Below are 18369 nucleotides of genomic sequence, written 5' to 3'. Positions count from 1 at the left end.
CCATAGGTCATGATCTCAGTGTTGTGATCTCAAGCCCTGTGTTGGAACCTACGCTCAGTGGAGTCAGCTGGAGATTCTTTCTCTCTCTTCCTCTGCCCTTTGCACTAGTGCTTTCTCTCTCTCTCTAAATTAATAAATCTTTTTAAAAAATAAAAATATAAGATTTCATTGAATCTGAATTTACAAATAAGTTATGCTACAAAAGCTTATTTGAAAGCTGGTTGTTTAGAACTCTAAACTTATTTGTCAAAGGAAAAAACAGGATACCTGACTAGATCCCTGAGTCAATTTAGCTCTTACATAAAAAGTACACCATTAACCTAGCCATTTTGTAGAGTTACACATGTACAAAAAAACATATTCAGAGTTCCAACCCTGGGAAGACAGAGAGACAGCATCCTCACTCCTTCGCTGGGCAATTCACTCTCCCAACACAGGCCCAGAATGATGTTTGGAATGTCCAATAAATGAAAAAAAAATAATAATAATAAGGACAGCAAAGTGAGTTATTTTAAAAGCTCAATTTTAGACATATTTTCATTCACTCAATAAATACTGACTGCCGACTGCCCCAAAATGTTTGATATGTCTGAGATTCATCAGTGAAGAAAACAAAGACCCCCGCCTCCCTGAAGCTTACATTCAAGCACAGGAAACGGACAAGAAATAATAAACATAATGAAGAGTATGGTATGTTAGATGGGGGGAGTGGGAAAAATAGAAATCTAGAGTTCCCTTTTGGACATGCTCAACATGAGATATCCATTAGATTTCTAAGACAGGTAGCCAAATGGAAAAGTGTGAAGTTTAAGAGAAAACTCTGGGATATAAATATATATTTACTAATTCAATTTAAAAATTGTTCTTCTGAGAATACGTTTTCCCTGCACTTCTAAATGGTCAAGTGTCTTCTATTTTAAAAACTCAAAAGAAGATGGCAGTTGTTTAATGTTTCTTCTAGGCAAAATCTAAGGACTTAAATTTTTTTAATTGATATATCCATGCAATCCAAAAAAGTCAGAAAGCCACAGGAAAAAATCTAGAAAGAACAGGGGCGCCTGGGTGGCTCAGTGGGTTAAGCCGCTGCCTTCGGCTCAGGTCATGATCTCAGAGTCCTGGGATCGAGTCCCGCATCGGGCTCTCTGCTCAGCGGGCTCTCTCTCTCTGCCTGCCTCTCCATCTACTTGTGATTTCTCTCTGTCAAATAAATAAATAAAATCTTTAAAAAAAAAAAAATCTAGAAAGAACAGGACTTCCTAAGGGGTCAAGAAAGCCACTGCAGCCACCTACCCAAATCCTATTTGGATTTTCCTTTTTCCATGCTTTCCTTTCCATGCCCACTTTCTCAGACGTCAACCAAAATTTGTCTCTTACATATTAAGGGACTACTGCTCCTCTATCACAACCATATTCTGGATACCCCAACACCAAAAACTCCTTCATACCCATATGAATTTAAAGATCTCTTTTCCTTGATCTTTTTCTCTTTCATAAAGGCAATCTCTTCCTATGCCTCCTACCACCATTCTTTTTTAAGATCTTCTATGAGGAAATATAATATCCACAAGTGAAAAAGGTAACAGAGGAAAACCCAACCCAATAAGGAACAGTAGGAGATGGGGAGAATATTGAGGTACAAGGCCAGGGAGGTGGGCTGTAACATGAAAGACTTCACATGCCATGCTAAGGAGTATGCGTTTTTATCCTTAAGGTCTGTGAGGAGACACTGAAGTATTTAAATTGGTAAGGGACAGGATCATTCTGGAAAGTAGTATGAAGAACAAACTAAAAATTAGTGGAAGCAGAAGTGAAAAATCTATAGCAGTAATTTAAAATAAACAGTAAGAATCTCTAATATGCAGTACTAACAGTCCTGAAAGAGTTATCAAGGTCTTCACAGGCTGCTTATAGAGGTATAATGTTTCACACATATCAAATTAAAAATCTAATCTAGGAGCACTGGGCTGGCTCATTCTATAGAGCATGCAACTCTAAATCTCAGGGTCATGAGTTGAAGCTCCATGTTGGGCATGGAGCCTACTTAAAAATTAAATAAGTAAATAAATACATAATAAAAATAATAAATAAAATTCCTTTTTAAAAAATCTAATCTATTCTATCCTATCTACCTACATCATGATTTTTTACTACCCTCAAAAAGAATCTACTCTAACTTATTCAGACTGGTAAATCACATGTGCCTTATTCATACAAAGCTAAAGCCTACCATCCAAGTCCTTCATTGTATATTCTCCATCTGAAAAGCTTCCTCTCCTTGATTTGCCCTCTAGAATATCCAAACCCCACCTATCCTACAATGTCTTACAAAATAACACCTTGAGGTTTTTCCTGATCATTATAGCCTTCTTAATAGTTACAGTTTCTAACCTGTATGAATGTTGTCTCTATGACCAGATTCAAAGATACCTTGAAGACAGATTCTTCTTCTTCTTTTTTTTTTTAAGATTTATTTATTTGATAGGTAGAAATCACAAGTAGGCAGAGAGCCAGGCAGAGAGAGAGAAAGCAGGAAGCAGGCTCACGCTGAGCAGAGAGCCCGATGGGAGACTCGATCCCAGGACCCTGGGATCATGACCTGAGCCAAAGGCAGAGGCTTTAACCCACTGAGCCACCCAGGCGCCCCCCGACAGATTCTTCTTCATAAGTGCTTAAAAAGTGTTGGCTGAATGATGAATGAATGTGTGAGATTCATTTTTAAAGTTCTGTAAAAGTATAATATTTTTATTTTCCAATATAAATTTACAAACACAATCTATGGGTTTGGTTGCAAAAATACTAAGTAATCCAAATCTTGACAACACAGAATTTTTTAAAAATCTTAGAATATCCTGAGTATCTATTATTTTATTAACCTTAATGTGAGCCTAATTTGAAGAAAAAAAAACTGGCATGCTGAAAACAAATGGGCTTATAATAGCTATAAAATCTTTGTAAAAGATGCACAAGAAAGCAACAAAAATAAATGCAAAGCAGGAATCAAAAAGAATGCTTGATTATATCAATGAAAAATTACAACATACAGACTGCCATCTTGGTAAAAGCAAGGATACAAAATGTTATCATTCAAAAGTCTCAAAATCACAGATGAAGTTATTTTTCTTTTTAGCTTCAAAGCAATCTCATAAATGAAAATAACTGCAAGCTACTAGATCTAAAAGAAATAAAGAAATATAAAGGTTGCAGGCAACCCTACCTTTCTTTTTGCTTGTGTAATACCCTAAAGTCAAAGGAAACAAACCATTGATAAAATGTATTCAAAGTTCTTTCTCTCCATGTGCAAATCAGAATAAATAATTATACACTTGGAACAAACATTATAAAGTATTAAAAAAAAAACTATAGAGTATCTTGGGATGACTAGAAACATCATAATTGTTTAAAATAATGTGATAACCTAAAAATTAAATTGCATTTCAAAACTTGTAAGAACTCTTTAGCAATTACGTAATTTAATCAACCATACTTAAAACAAGGGTTCCACTAAGTAAACAGATTAAATCATAAAGTAAAGACTTTGGAAGCTAAGTAAATATGTTAAATGAAGTTTTTAAAAGCTTAGCTGACAGGAAAATAAGTGGCAACTAGAATCCCATGTATCATTTTAATACATGGTCGTGGGGAGTAGAGGAGTAGGGAATCATAATCAGGTTTTTTTAAAACCATGATAATTCTACAAAAAACATGAACAACCAGAAGTTACAGTTTCATTTAAAATTAAAACTTTTCCACTGCAAAGATTAAGAATATGTTATTCCATGGCACCACTTCTCAGCACCACTTTCTACCAATGTCATATATGTCCCTTAACTGTCACTATAATATCCTACTATTAGATACCAAAGATAACCTAAAAATTAACACTTTTGACTAAAACCTTAGGAAAATAGATTCAGCAGATGAATTATGAAGCATAAGATCCAGCTAACTAATAGAATATATTACCTGAGTAAGATAACGTCTGTAATCCTGCCTCAATTCTTCTTTTAGTTTATGTTTCTTACGTTCATAATCTTCCCCAAGGGGTAAACTTAATCCATAATCAATTCCTAGAAAGAAAACAGGTAATATAGCTCATTTTCAAACCAATGTCAATTTCAACATAATCTGCTGTCACCAAAGCACAGTAGAAAAGAACAGAGTCATGTTTGATTCTGAGACTGGGATCAGGATAATGAATTGTTTATTTAAAATGTTTTGGCAGGTCATACATTCACACATATGGGAAATATCCCTCCCACCCATGAAATCCAGTCACCGAGTTCTCCTGCCCAAAACATCCAGTATTACCATTTCTTGTATTTCCTTCCAGAAACTTCATGCATCTATAAACAGATACTTTTAAATTATTGTGTGTGCATGTTTCCTGTGTATTTACTTCTTCTCCCTTTAGGTAAATGATTCTGCATTGTTTAGCATCTGGCTTTTTCACACAGTATAAAATTAAAGAAAAGCTGATTACCTTTTTTATTTCAGTTAATTCTACAGAAATTTCTATAAAGATAAATACCTACAACAATTTTAACGTCTGTTTTCCAGTCTATGAAAATTAATAATGTGATTTTTTTTTTTTTTACTATAAGACTATTTTTGTTATAACATGTTCAAGGAAAAATTATTAGTACTATGCATGGCTCAGGCTTAAATTTTCAAGAACTTTTATTAAAGTTAAGCCACTAATTCTGATTTCATATGAATGGATATTAATTTTTATTGTGGTAAAATATACATAATGTAAAATTTAAATTTTAACTGCTTTTAAGCATACAATCAAGTAGCATTAATATATTCACAATGCTGTACAAACATCACCACATACACAAAATTAAGGCCATTTCCAGAATTTTTTCATCATCCCAAACAGAAACTCCATAGAAGGATGTTAATTTTTTAAGAAAAACTTAAATTTTCATGGGCACCTGGTTGGCTCAGTCATTAAGAGTCTACCTTGACTCAGGTCATGATCCCAGGGTCCTGGGATCGAGCCCCACATTGGACTCCCTGCTGAGCGGGAAGCCTGCTTCTTCCTCTCTCCCTCCCCCTGCCTGTGTTCTCTCTCTCGCTGTGTCTCTGTCAAATAAATAAATAAAATCTTTAAAAAAAAAAAAAAAGTAAAGAAAGAAAAACTTTAATTTTCTTATTTCCATATATAGAGCTCAAAAACCAAATTACATTTTGGGCTGATGACAATAGTGATGGCTGTACAACTTGTACATACTAAAAAAAACGAGAGTTGTACAATTTCAGTGGGGAAACTTTATGATATGTAAATTGCATCTCAATAAAGCAGTTAAAATCAAATTATATACTTTCAAGAAGCACAGAAAACAAATGAATATTTAGATTTTTGAAGCTCCTCTCCTTTTTAGTCCTACTATGTAATACCATAGCATAAAAAAAATTGTCATTTCTAAATATTTTCCTTAATTAGTTAGCAATCCAAAGAACACAGACTAAATAATAGACCATAGTTTATAAACTAATATGGATATCACCATTTTTGTGTCTTATTCCCTCACAATGCAGCTAAATGATGGGACTTTTCATAAAAGTGTCATATAACTGCTTTATTACATCACTGAAATATTTCAGGGGGAGAAGGCCCAAGGGGTATACCTATAAATGTATGTCTGTTGATTTTTATGGAATACTAAATTCCACTTTCCACCTTGAACATCATGGAATTCTCTTGATAAACACTTCTGGCCTACATAATCCTGATAATAGTGAGTAAAGTAGGTCTCCTTAGGGATGCCTCTCACTCATGCTCCCAACTGTCTCCCAAAAGAATTTAAAGTATCCCATATGCTTAAAATTTTAAATCATTCTAGAAAAGCATTCTTTCATCACATAGGAATCTAAACCTTATTTTTAAAGATATAACATTTAAGCCTAAAGAGAGAAATACCTTTGATTTACACTTTCAGAATGGAGTATCACACATGGAACTAAATCATAAGGTCAATGAAGGTAAGGCCTTCATTTATTCAAAATTTACTCAATTTTATAATGCCTGGTATACAACCTATATCCAAGAAATGTTTATTGAATAAATGTATAAATGAATGCATGAATGAATCCTTAAATAAGAAGAAAGAATGAGAGGGAAAAAGCACACGATTTTTAGCATTTCATTTCTGATTTTAGGCAGTCTGCATAGAGAAGCAGCATAATAACTAGTAAACAAAGTTACTTATCTCTAGTCACAATGGATACTCTACTGTGTCAAGGAGGAAAAGAAAACAATGCTGCAAGGATTAAAATGTGATTTTCATTTATAAATCACTATTTATACGAAGTTCAATTTCATTTATCAAGAATTTTTGCCTTTTACTATTGCCACAAACCGTATTTGTAGTAATTGTCTTAAGAGACAAGGAAGAATACATACTGATTGCCTTCTGAACTACTTTAAATTTTATTAAGTCTAAGGTTTAGTCAATAGAAAATACTAACTTTTAAACTGTTATTTTTGTCATCTAATACCAATATTTTATGGCATTAGAGGTAGGCCAGAGAAATAAAACAAACATATGGAACAATTTAAGTATTCTGTTCCTTTTAAACTATGCATGAACTATGGCATCTCAATTGACTTAATTAAGAAACATGGTCAGACTTACTTATTCAGAGCAGTTGTCTTATAATGGTTTTAGTAGCAAATAAAGCATCAGTGTCATCTTAGCTTCATTTGAAGTGATGTCACTTTACCAAATACATCAGTGACTCTAAGACAGTTAACATTATGCTTCAGAACTGTATCAATTACAAGTATTAGTTTCTACAGCAGTTATGGGGTAAATAAACTATTTAAAACTAAAGTATGCAATCTTTTTAAAAATTAATTTACAATGCTAAACAGAATGATAATTTAAAATATAACTAAAATTTAGTGGAAAAAATCATCAATTTCCTGTTGTCTATTTCCCCAAATCTTTACATTAACGGTAATTTTCTAGTTTAGTCTAAACCTCAGAGCTTCTCTGCAATGTAAAATTCTGCTGTTTCCTTTCTGATAATTTTTAAATTTAACACTGTAATTGCTTTCTTTATAATTCTTTTACAAATTTCCATAAGCATAAATGTATTTAAAATGAATTTTTAAAAATCACACAAAATTTCTAGTAACAAGAGTAAAATCTCTATCTTACTTTAGTAATCTGTAATCATCTTGCTTGATTTCCAAAATAATTACTTTAGAGCATGAAAAATAAATCCAGAAAATTTTGGAGCCTAAAATACAGATCAATAATATTTTAATATAAGATTAAAGGACATTGCCTAGAAATGGATAAAAACACATAGGGACTATGGTCACGGAAGATGGATTCTTCAAGTACCCAAATTTAGAGGTAAGGGAGTTGAAAAGGAACCAGAAAAATATATTGAAAAGGAGTCTGCTGGAAGTCTTCCAAGCTACCTCCAGGCTGAGTGATTCACTAGAAAGACTTACATAATGCATTATATTAATGATTACAGTTTATTACTATGAAAGAATACAAAGCAAAATTAGCAAAGGGAAAAGGCTCACACAACAAAGTCCAGAGGTAACTAGGTACAAACTTCCAAGAACTCTTCCCCAATGGAATCCCATAGGACACAACTTGTTACAACATAATGTGAAGTGTTGTCTACTAAGAAAGCTCATTAGAGACTCAATGCCCCTGGTTTTTATTTAGAGCTGTTCACATAGACATCCTCTGCCAAGCATACACCAAGATTCCAGATTCCCCAAAAGGAAAGCAGGTGTTCTACTTGATCATAGGGCTTACACAAACAATTTTATTTAGGCACAATGACCTTATCATTTAGAGGAAGTTTTAGACCAGTACAGGAAACTGTTTACTACTTAAGTTCAAGATACTAGCCACGGGCCAACCTTACAGACAGGACTTTCTAAGGATAATCATTCCCAGGCCTGCTTTGTTACAAGTGTTCTACACAAAGAGGAACTAGTAAGATAGGAAGACAACCAGGAGCCAAGCGAAGAAAATACTCCAAGAAAGCAGTAAGATGCTAAATGGAGCAGGTAGGTTAAAAAATTTAAGATCTGTACACTGCTCATTATATGTAGTTACATAAGGGTTACTATACACCTTGATGTTTGTGGGTGAGCAGCACAGAAGTAACCCTGACTGGAAAAGTTTTAAGAAACCAAGGTGAGAGGAATTGGAGATTATAAATAAACATAAACAACTCTAACTTTTGCTACAATGAAGAACCTAGAAATTGACAGTAACTGGAGGAACATAAAGGATTTTACAAAATAGGAGATATAGCAATACAGAAATGTTCTAAAAGAAAGGAAAAATAATTTATGATTAAGATGAGAAAATCTGATGGAGTGATGATATTTTCAGTGAAAAGGGACAGAATGCTATATAAGGAGAGGAGTTGGTCTAACAATGACAATCTATGGTAACAGAAGACAAGGCAGACTATAGTACAGATGAGGGCTGGCTGGCAGAGGTAAGGGTAAATTCTAATTTACCTAATTCTAATTTACCTAATTCTAATTCTTCTATTTTGCAGTGAAATACAAAGTAAAACCATGGACAGGGGGATGGGGAATGGAGTTTGAGGAGAGAAGAAAAAATAAAATAGCTACCTTGTAGAACAGGATAGCAATGGATTAGGGAAATGTAATAAACCCACCAACAGCAGTGAGGACACACCTTAGGTTAGTAGTAGGTACTTTAAAGTAAAAACAAGTACCTGGTTGTAGGGTTTCACCACCCAACTGCAGCTACATACATAGCAGCACACATCAGACTCAGAGACAGATTTAACAAGAGATGAGATTTAGCAAAAGGATAAGATAAAGGGAAACAGAGGCAAGAAAGATAAGGGTGTGCAAGGGAGTCCAATAATATAGGCCATGGAATTTAGGCTGCATAAGGAAGGAAATAATGACAGGGTAGGTCCTTCAAGGGAGTAGAGTCAATGGAGGGTTAAGTCCTGGTAATGTCAAATATTTGGAATACTTGTCAGAGGCAGGATACAAGAGAAAATCAGCTGAAAAAACGAGAAGTGGTCATCAAAGAAAATACTTGGAACTGTAATTCAGCCACTGGTAACAGAGGTCGAAGACAGAACTATTTAAGCGAGTGGCTGAGAAGAGTGGTAAACAATATCACAACATGAAGAAGCCAAGAAACTGAAAGGCACTAAATATTTAAGGAATTAGGAATGGCTCTGAATCTGTGAATAACTGCAGTAAGAAGTGAATACAGGAGACTGATCCTGCGAATTTCAAAGGTGTTAGGTTACAAGGAGGACAAGAAGCATGTAAGTCCCAAAAAAGAATACGGCCTTTACTCCAACTCCAGATTAAATGAAGGAAGAAAATATAGCACAGCATCTGGCACACAGAACGCACTCAATATAGGTTAGCTGGTAGTAGTAGCAATAGCAGAAAGAATAGTAGACTTTAATTTCTATTGACCTTTCAAGCATCAGGTTCCTGCTTGGTTTAAACTATCTTTATTGGTGAGGCATCTCCGTGGCTCAGTCAGTTAAGCATCTGCCTTCAGCTCAGTTCATGATCCCAGGGTCCTGGGACTGGGTCCCGCATTGGGCTTGTGGCTCAGCAGGGAATCTGCTTCTCCCTTTTCCTCTGCCCTTCCTTCCTCCCCCCTCCCTGTGCGCTCTCTCTCAAATAAAATCTTTTAAAAAAATTATCTTTAATGGTTTCTCTTGTCAAATGTATAGGGTATCAATAAATCAAAGTTTTCTGGCAAATCCCAAAATACTGATTTTAAGCACTTTCTACTGTGGAAAGCAAAGAAAACTTTGTCTCACAAGCCCAGTTTTTAAAAATTGAGGAAGAATATACATACCAAAAAGCACAATCTTAGGTATATTCCTCAATGAATTTGTACAGAAGTATGCACTATTGTAACAACTTGATTTCTTTCCACCTCACAAGGGACACTTATGCTCCTTCCCTATGAATACTCCCTCCCAGAGCTTACAAGTATTCAGACTTCTATTAATGTGGATGCGTTGAAATACTTCTTGAATCTCAAATAAAAATAATCATTAAGTTTGTGATCTTTCACATTTTACTTCTTTCAGTCAATATTACTTCTGTGGGATTCAGCCATGTAGCTATATGCACGGCTTTAAGTTTGTGACTCCTTTCATTGTATGAATACATCACAATTTTTTTTTAATCCATCCTACAGTTAACAGATATTTGAGCTGCTCCCTGCTGTTTGGGAGGGTGGGGGAAGCACTATTATGAACAAAATTCCACTGACATTCTTGTACATGTCTTTGGTGAACACGTGTATTTCTCTTGGCTATTTTCCTAGGAGTGGAATTCTTGGGTCACTGGATAAGGTCACAGTGTTTAGTAGATATTGCCAGTTTTTCAAAGCTGCACCGTTATCCATCCCTACAAGCTATGAATGAGTTTTAGTTAATTCACAGCCTTGCCCACTCTTGGTATTGTAAATATTAGACATTATACTTCTGTGCAATGGTGTCTCAATGTAGTTTCAATCTGTATTTCCTAACAACTAATGATGCTGATCATCTTTGCAATGCATTTGGATTTCCTTCTTGAAAACAGCTATCCAAGTCTTTTGTCCATTTTCAGAATTGAATGGTTGTCTTCTGATATATAAATTTTATACACACACATATACATACATAGAAACATATGTAGATTTTTAAAAAATTTTTTATTGTTATGTTAGTCACCACTACAGTACATCATTAGTTTTTGATGTAGTGTTCCATGATTCAATGTTTACATAAAACACGCAGTGCTCCATACAATCCATGCCCTTCTTGATACCCATCAGATTCACCCATCCTCCCAACCCCCTCCCTTCTAAAACCCTGTTTGTTTCCCAGAGTCCACAGTCTTTCATGGTTCGTCTCCCCCTCCAATTTCTCGTTCTCCTAATGTCCTCCATGCTATTCCTTATGTTCCACAAATAACTGAAACCATATAAAAATTGACTTTCTTTGTTTGACTTATTTCACTTAGCATAACCTCTTCCAGTCCCAACCTTCTTGATGCAGGGAGGACAAGAAGCATGTAAGTCCCAAAATAGAATATGGTGATGAAATATTCCATTGTGTATAAGGACCACAACTTCTTTATCCACTTGTCTGTGAAGGGCATCTTGGCTCTATCCACATTTTGGCTATTGTGGACACTGTTGCTATGAACATTGGGGTGCATATGGCCCTTCTTTTCACTACATCTGCATCTTTCGGGTAAATACCCAGTAGTGCAGTTGCTTTGTCACAGGGTAGCTCTATATTTAATTTTCTTGCCTTGTTGATTTTTGCCATTCTAACTGGTGTAAGTGGTATCTCAATGTGGTTTTGATTTGAATTTCCCTGATGGCTAATGATGATGAACACTTTTTCATGTGTCTGTTAGCTTTTTTTATGTCTTCTTTGGAGAAGTATCTGCTCATGTCTTCTGCCCATTTTTTGACTCACCTGTTTTTTGGGTGTTGAGTTTGAGAAGATCTTGGATATCAGCCTTTTGTCTGTAGTGTCATTTGCAAATATCTTCTCCCATTCTGTGGTTGCGTCTTTGTTTTGCTGAAGGTTTCCTTTGCTGTGCAGAGTTTTTTATCTTGATTAAGTCCCAAAAGTTCATTTTCGCTTTTGTTTCCCTTGCCTTGGAGACATGTCCTGAAAGAAGTTGCTGCGGTTGATGCTGAAGAAGTTACTGCCTATGTTCTCCTCTAGGATTTAGACGGAGTCCGGTCTCACATTAAGGTCTTTCATCCATTTAGAGTTTATCTTTGTGAATGGTATAAGAGAATGGTCTAGTTTCATTCTTCTGCATGTGGCTATCCAATTTTCCCAGCACCATTTACTGGTGAAGAGACTGTCTCTTTCCCACTGGATTTTTTTTCTTGATTTGTCAAAGATTAGTTGACCATAGAGTTGAGAGTCCATAGCTGGGCTCTCTATTCATTTCCACCAATCTATGTATCTGTTTTTGTCCCAATACCATGCTGCCCTTGATGATCACAGTTTTGTAACATAGCTTGAAATAAGGCAATGTGATGCCCCAGCTTTGTTTTCTTTTTCAACATTCCCTTGGTGAAGGGTCTTTTCTGTGCCATACAAATTTTAGGATTGCTTGTTCCAGCACTTTGAATAATGCCATGGGTATTTTGATTAGGATGGCATTGAAAATATAGATTGTTCTTGGCAGCACAGACATTTTAATAAGGATACTGTATCCAGCAAGACTGTCATTCAGAATGAATGGACAGACAAGGAGCTTCCAAGACTGGCAGAAACTCAAAGAAGTATGTGACCACAAAGCTGGCCCTACCAGAAATATTAAAGGAGGGTTCTATAAAAGGAGAAAGACCCCAAGAGTGATATAGAACAGCAATTTACAGAGACAATCTTTAGAAACAAAGACTTCACAGGCAACATGACATCAATAAAATTCTTTCAATTGTCACTCTCAACATGAATGGCCTAAATGCTCCCATGAAATGGCACAGAGTTGCAGACCATATAAAAGGACATGATCCATCCATATGCTGTCTATAAGAGACTTGTTTGGAACCTAAAGATGCAGTCAGACTGAAAATGAAGGGATGGAGAACCATTTTTCATGCCAATGGACCTCAAAAGAAAGATGGGGTAGCAATTCTCCTATCAGACAAATTAGATTTTAAGTTAAAGACTGTAGTCAGAGATACAGAAGGATACTACATCATTCTTAAAGTGCCTATCCAACCAGAAGATCTAACAACTGTAAATACCTATGCCTTTGACACGGGAGCAGCCAACTACATAAGCCAACTGTTAATCAAAATAGACATACTGATAATACATTTATTGTAGGAGACCTTAACACTCCACTCTCAGCAACAGACAGATCAACTAAGCGGAAAATTAACAAAGAAACAAGACCTTTGAATGACACACTGGACCAGATGGACCTCATATATACAGAACATTCCACCCTAAAACAGAATACTCACTCTTCCTGAGCACGCATGGAACTTTCTCCAGAACAGATCACATCCTGGGTCACAAAGCAGATCTTAACTAATACCAAAAGACTGAGATTATTCCCTGCATGTTCTCAGACCACAATGCTGTGAAACTGGAACTCAATCACAAGAAAAAATCTGGAAGAAATTCAAACACTTGGAAGCTAAAGACCATCCTGCTCAAGAATGTTCAGGTCAATCAGGAAATCAAAGAACTTAATCAATTCATGGAAACCAATGACAACAAAGACACATCGATCCAAAACCTATGGGGTATGGCAAATGTGGTCCTAAAGGGGGAAATATATAGCCATCCAAGCCTCACTCAAAAAAACAGAAAAACCCCAAATATACAAACTGTCTTTACACCTTAAAAATCTGGAGAATCAAAGCGCCTGGGTGGCTCAGTGGGTTAAAGCCTCTGCCTTCAGCTCGGGTCATGATCTCAGGGTCCTGGGATCAAGCCTCTCATCGGGCTCTCTGCTCAGCAGGAAGCCTGCTTCCTCATCTCTCTCTGCCTGCCTCTCTGCCTACTTGTGATCTCTGTCAAATAAATAAATAAAATCTTAAAAAAAAAATCTGGAGAATCAACAACGAATTAAACCTAACCCACACACAAGAAGGGAAATAATTAAAATTACAGCAGAGATCAATGAATTAGAAACTAGAAATACAGTAGAACATTTAATGAAGCTATAAGCTGATTCTTTGAAAGAGTTAATAAGATCAATAACTTAATAAGATCTCTAACCACTGGCCAGACTTACTCAGAAGAAAAGAGAAAGGACCTAAATTAATAAAATTATGAATGAAAGCGGGGAGATCATGACTAACATCAAGGAAATAGAAACAATCATCAGAAATTATTATCAACAGCTATATCCCAATAAGTTAAGCAACCTAGAAGAAATGGATGCATTCCTAGAAACCTATAAACTTCCAAGACTGAAAAAGGAAGAAACTGACAACCTGAATACACCAATAACTAGTAACAAATTGAAGCAGTGATCAAAAACCTCCCCAAAAAACAAAAGTCCAGGGCTTGATGGATTCCCTGGGGAACTCTACCAAACATTCAAAGGAGAAATAATACCTACTCTCCTGATGCTATTTCAAAAAATAGAAATAGAAGGAAAACTTCCAGACTCTTTCTAGGAGGCCAACATCACCTTGATCCCCAAACCAGCCAAAGACCCCATCAAAAAGGAGAATTTCAGACCAATATCCCTGATGAATACGGACGCCAAAACTCTCAACAAGATCCTAGCTAACAGGATCCAACAGTACATTAAAAGGATTATCCATCATAACCAGGTGGGACTTATCCCTGGCATGCAGGGGTGGTTCAACATTCACAAATCAATGTGATAGAACACGTAAATAAGAGAAGAGACAAGAACCACATGGTCCTCTCAACTGATGCAAAAAAAAAAAAAAAAAATTTGACAAAATACAGCATCTTTTCCCGATTAAAACTCTTCAGAGTATAGGGATAGAGGACACATTCCTCAACTTCATAAAATCCATCTATGAAAAATCCACAGTGAATATCATTCTCAATAGGAAAAAGCTGACAGCTTCTCACTGAGATCAGGGACATAAGGATGCCCACTCTTGCCACTATTGTTCAACACAGTACTAGAAGTCCTAGTAATAGCAATCCCACAACCAAAAGAAATAAAAGGTATTCAAATTAACAAAGAAGAAATCAAACTCTCTCTCTTCACAGATAACATGACACTTTGTGGAAAACCCAGCAGTCTCCACCCCCAAATTACTAAAACTCATACAACAATTCAGTAATGTGGCAAGATACAAAAACCAATGCACAGAAATCAGTTGCTTTCTTACACACTAACAATGAAACTGTAAAAGAGAAATTAGAGAATCAATTCCACTTAAATAGCACCAAAAAACTGTAAGATACCTTGGAATAAACCTAAACAAAGAGGTAAAGGATCTATACTCTAAGAACTATGAAACACTCATGAAAAAAAAACTGAAGAACACACAAAAAGATGGAAGAACATTCCATGCTCTTGGATCGGAAGAATAAACATCATTAAAATGACTACGCTGCCCAGAGCAATCTATACTTTCAATACCATCCTGATGAAAATACCAGTGGCATTTTTCAAAATGCTAGAACAACCAATCCTAAAATACGTATGGAACCAGAAAAGACCCTGAATTGCCAAGGAAATATTGAAAAAGGAAAAAAGAAAGCTGGGGTCATCATGTTGCCTGATTTCAAGCTATATTACAAAGCTGTGAGCACCAAGGCAGCATGGTACTGACACAGAAACAGACACATAGATCAATGGAACCGAACACAGAGCCCAGATATGGACCCTCAACTACGTGGTCAAATAATCTTCGACAAAGGAGGAAAAAATATCCAATGGAAGAAAAACAGTCTCTTCAATAAATGGTGCTGGAAAAATTGGACAGCTATATATAGAAGAATCAAACTGGACCATTCTCTTACACCATAAACATACACAGATTTTATACATATACCCATGGCTGCTATGTATTATGATGAATAGTTCTTTAAAAAAAAAAAAGATTTTATTTACTTGAGAGAGACAACACAAGCAGGGGGAGTAGGAGGATGAGAAACAGGCAAGAAAAATAATAAAGAGAAACCAATAATTTTTTTTAAGATTTTATTTGAGAGCAAGCACATGCAAGTGGGGGGAGGGGTAGAACGAGAGGGAGAAACAGACGCCCTGCTCAGCAGGGAACCCAACATGGGACTGGATCCCAGGACTCTGGGATTATGACCTGAGCTGAAGGCAGACACTTAACCCACTGAACCACCCAGGCACCCCTGTGATGAATAGTTCTTAATTTTAATGAAGTCCATTTTATCAGACTTTTCTTTTATGATTAGCTCTTTTCCTGTTTATTTAAGACATTCTCGTCTACCCCCAACATCTCAAAGACATTCTCCTATGTTTTCTCTAAGAGCTTTATACTATTAAGTTTTACCTTTAGCTCTGTGATTCCTCTTGAATTAATACCGTTACGCAGTTTGAGGTATAGGTTAAGGTTTCTTTTTTTTCTCTTCTTTAGTATGGATGCCTAACTTAACCATTTACTGGAAAGACCATTCTTTTCTCCACTGAATTGCAGAGGCAGCTATGTCATAAAACAGATATCTGTATATAATGGATTTGTTTAAATCCTCTCTATTCTGTCCCTATGGTCTATTTGTCTAACCTCATGCCAAAACTAAATAGTCTTAATTACTATAATTTCATACCAAGTCTTTATATATAATAACACTAAGTTTTCCAACTTTATTTCCAATTTTTTCTTCAAGACTGTCATGGCTATCCAAGTTCTTTTTATTTCCTTATAAATCAGCTATCAAGAAGCCTGCTGGTACTGCACTGATCACCACACAAAATGAAATGGTGGAGCAATCTTAAAGATCAATGGGAAAACTATGATTGTTCTGTGACTTTTATGAACTTTTGTCAAAAGAGTAAAAAACAAAACAAATCAACAACAAAAAAAAAACCTACTACAGGGGCGCACCTGGGTGGCTCAGATGGTTAAGCATCTGCCTTCAACTCAGGTTGGGCTCCCTGCTCTGACTCCCTTTCCCTCTATGCGCTGCTCCCCTTGCTTGGCTCTCTCTGCCTCTGTCAAATAAATAAAATCTTAAAAAAAAAAAAACCCACTACCAACAATAACAACAACAAACCCTGTCAGTTATAAACATATATGGAAATTAAGAAAAAGGAAACAACTATTTATTATACTAAAGTTTAAAACATTAGGAACACTGAGAATTAAGATATTTTTTAATTCCTGGAGAGGAGGGAACTTTTCATGAGTTAATTTGAACACTGCTTGCCTTGTTGTATACCTTACAATAGTCACAAGCATCTCTGCTATGCCTTGGCAATCTGATAATGTTGAGAGACTTCTAATCCATGCACATAGAATGTCTCTCCTTCCACTTGTACATTCTTTAATTTCTCTGACACATTTTGTAGTTTTCTGTGTATAAGTCTCGCACAGTTTGTTAAATATACTTTTAAGAACAGGTGACTCTGGAACAATGGGGGAGGGGGAGTGGCAATCCCCATGCCACTGAAAATCTATACATACTTTTTTTTTTTTTTAAGATTTTATTTATTTATTTGACAGAATGAGAGAGAGGGAGAGCATGAGAGGAGAGAGGGTCAGGAGGAGAAGCAGACACCCTGCTGAGCAGGGATCCTGATGTGGGACTCGATCCTGGGACTCCAGGATCATGAACTGAGCTGAAGGCAGTCGCCTTACCAACTGAGCCACCCAGGCGCCCATACCTTTTTCTTTCTTTTTTCTTTCTTTAAGATTTTATTTATTTATTTGACAGAGACACAGCAGAAGAGGGAACATAAGCAAGGGGAGTAGGAGAGGGAGAAGCAGGCTTTCTGCTGAGCAGGGAGCCCGATGTGGGGCTTGGTCCCATGATCATGGGATCGTGACCTGAGCCGAAGGCAGATGCTTAACGACTAAGCCACCCAAGCACCCCCACACAAGCTAAGGAAAATGTTCCTTAAATCGTATGGAAGAAGCCGCTGGGATCTCCACTAAATCTCAGACTTCTAGATACTGAGATGCTCTGCAAGTAACCAAGCCCCGTGCAAGCTGGAGGCACACCTCCCACATGGTCCCTCCAGCCAGCCGGGCACCTCAGATGAGAGCTGTGCCTAGACCAGCACCAGCAACTCAGCCCTCAGCAGCAGCTCCACCATATGCTGCGGCAGCCAGGTCTCATAGCCCAGATGGCAACCACAGCAGATGGCGTGGCTGTGGGCTCTGCTGTTGGGCACAGGATGGGTCATGCCATTACTTGGGGCTTGTGAAGAAAGTAATGCTGAGCCTTCAAGGCCTGACATCACTTACCAGAAGCCTCTGGGAACCCAGCCAGCATACCAGCAGCAGCAGTTTGACCCATGCCACTAGGAGGTGAAACAGTTTCTGCAATGTGCCCAGAACCAGGATGACCTTAAGCTTTGTGAAGGTTTCAGCGAGGTACTGAAACAGCGCAGATATGCAATTAGCCTAATCAAGAAGTTCAGATTAAAGATATGGAAAATCATCTTTCATGACCAAGTTAATTTAGCATAAAAATATAATTAATAGTGAATATATAAAGTATAAAACCACCAGGTGAACCTCTCCTTCATAATTAAATACAGCTATCTTTGGATTTAGAATGAAAAAGGGTATTCTTACTATGTAGACGTTCACTGAAATGTTCTGAGCTTGGCGCTGGGCAGATGTTTGTGTGTCTCCTTAAATCACCCTTTGTGATATTCTCAACTGTGAATTAATTAGAATAAAGTGACTTTCT

General features: G+C 36.5%; 1 protein-coding gene and 1 pseudogene across 14 annotated transcripts in view; one reads left to right on the top strand and one right to left on the bottom strand.

Annotated features, from left to right (window-relative positions):
• CSPP1 (centrosome and spindle pole associated protein 1) overlaps positions 1-18369 on the bottom strand; it is a 168832-nt gene that overhangs the window by 118101 nt on the left and 32362 nt on the right. For 8 of the 14 annotated variants that reach the window (XM_032315801.1, XM_032315813.1, XM_032315806.1 and 5 more), the window contains exons 4-5: positions 3964-4067; positions 3215-3238 (exon numbers count right to left, since the gene is read on the bottom strand). In XM_032315801.1, coding sequence (XP_032171692.1) covers positions 3215-3238; positions 3964-4067 — 128 coding nt within the window. The remainder of the gene's footprint in view (positions 1-3214; positions 3239-3963; positions 4068-18369) is intronic. The other 6 variants (XM_032315816.1, XM_032315804.1, XM_032315807.1 and 3 more) reach the window with 1 other exon arrangement.
• On the top strand, positions 7329-18143 carry LOC116575485 (annotated as a pseudogene).

This window comes from Mustela erminea, chromosome 16, assembly GCF_009829155.1.
Source record: "Mustela erminea isolate mMusErm1 chromosome 16, mMusErm1.Pri, whole genome shotgun sequence".
In the NCBI taxonomy this organism is placed as follows: domain Eukaryota; kingdom Metazoa; phylum Chordata; class Mammalia; order Carnivora; family Mustelidae; genus Mustela; species Mustela erminea.
The sequence above is the reverse complement of the archived record's forward strand: the minus strand, read 5'-3'. Positions and strand labels throughout refer to the sequence as shown.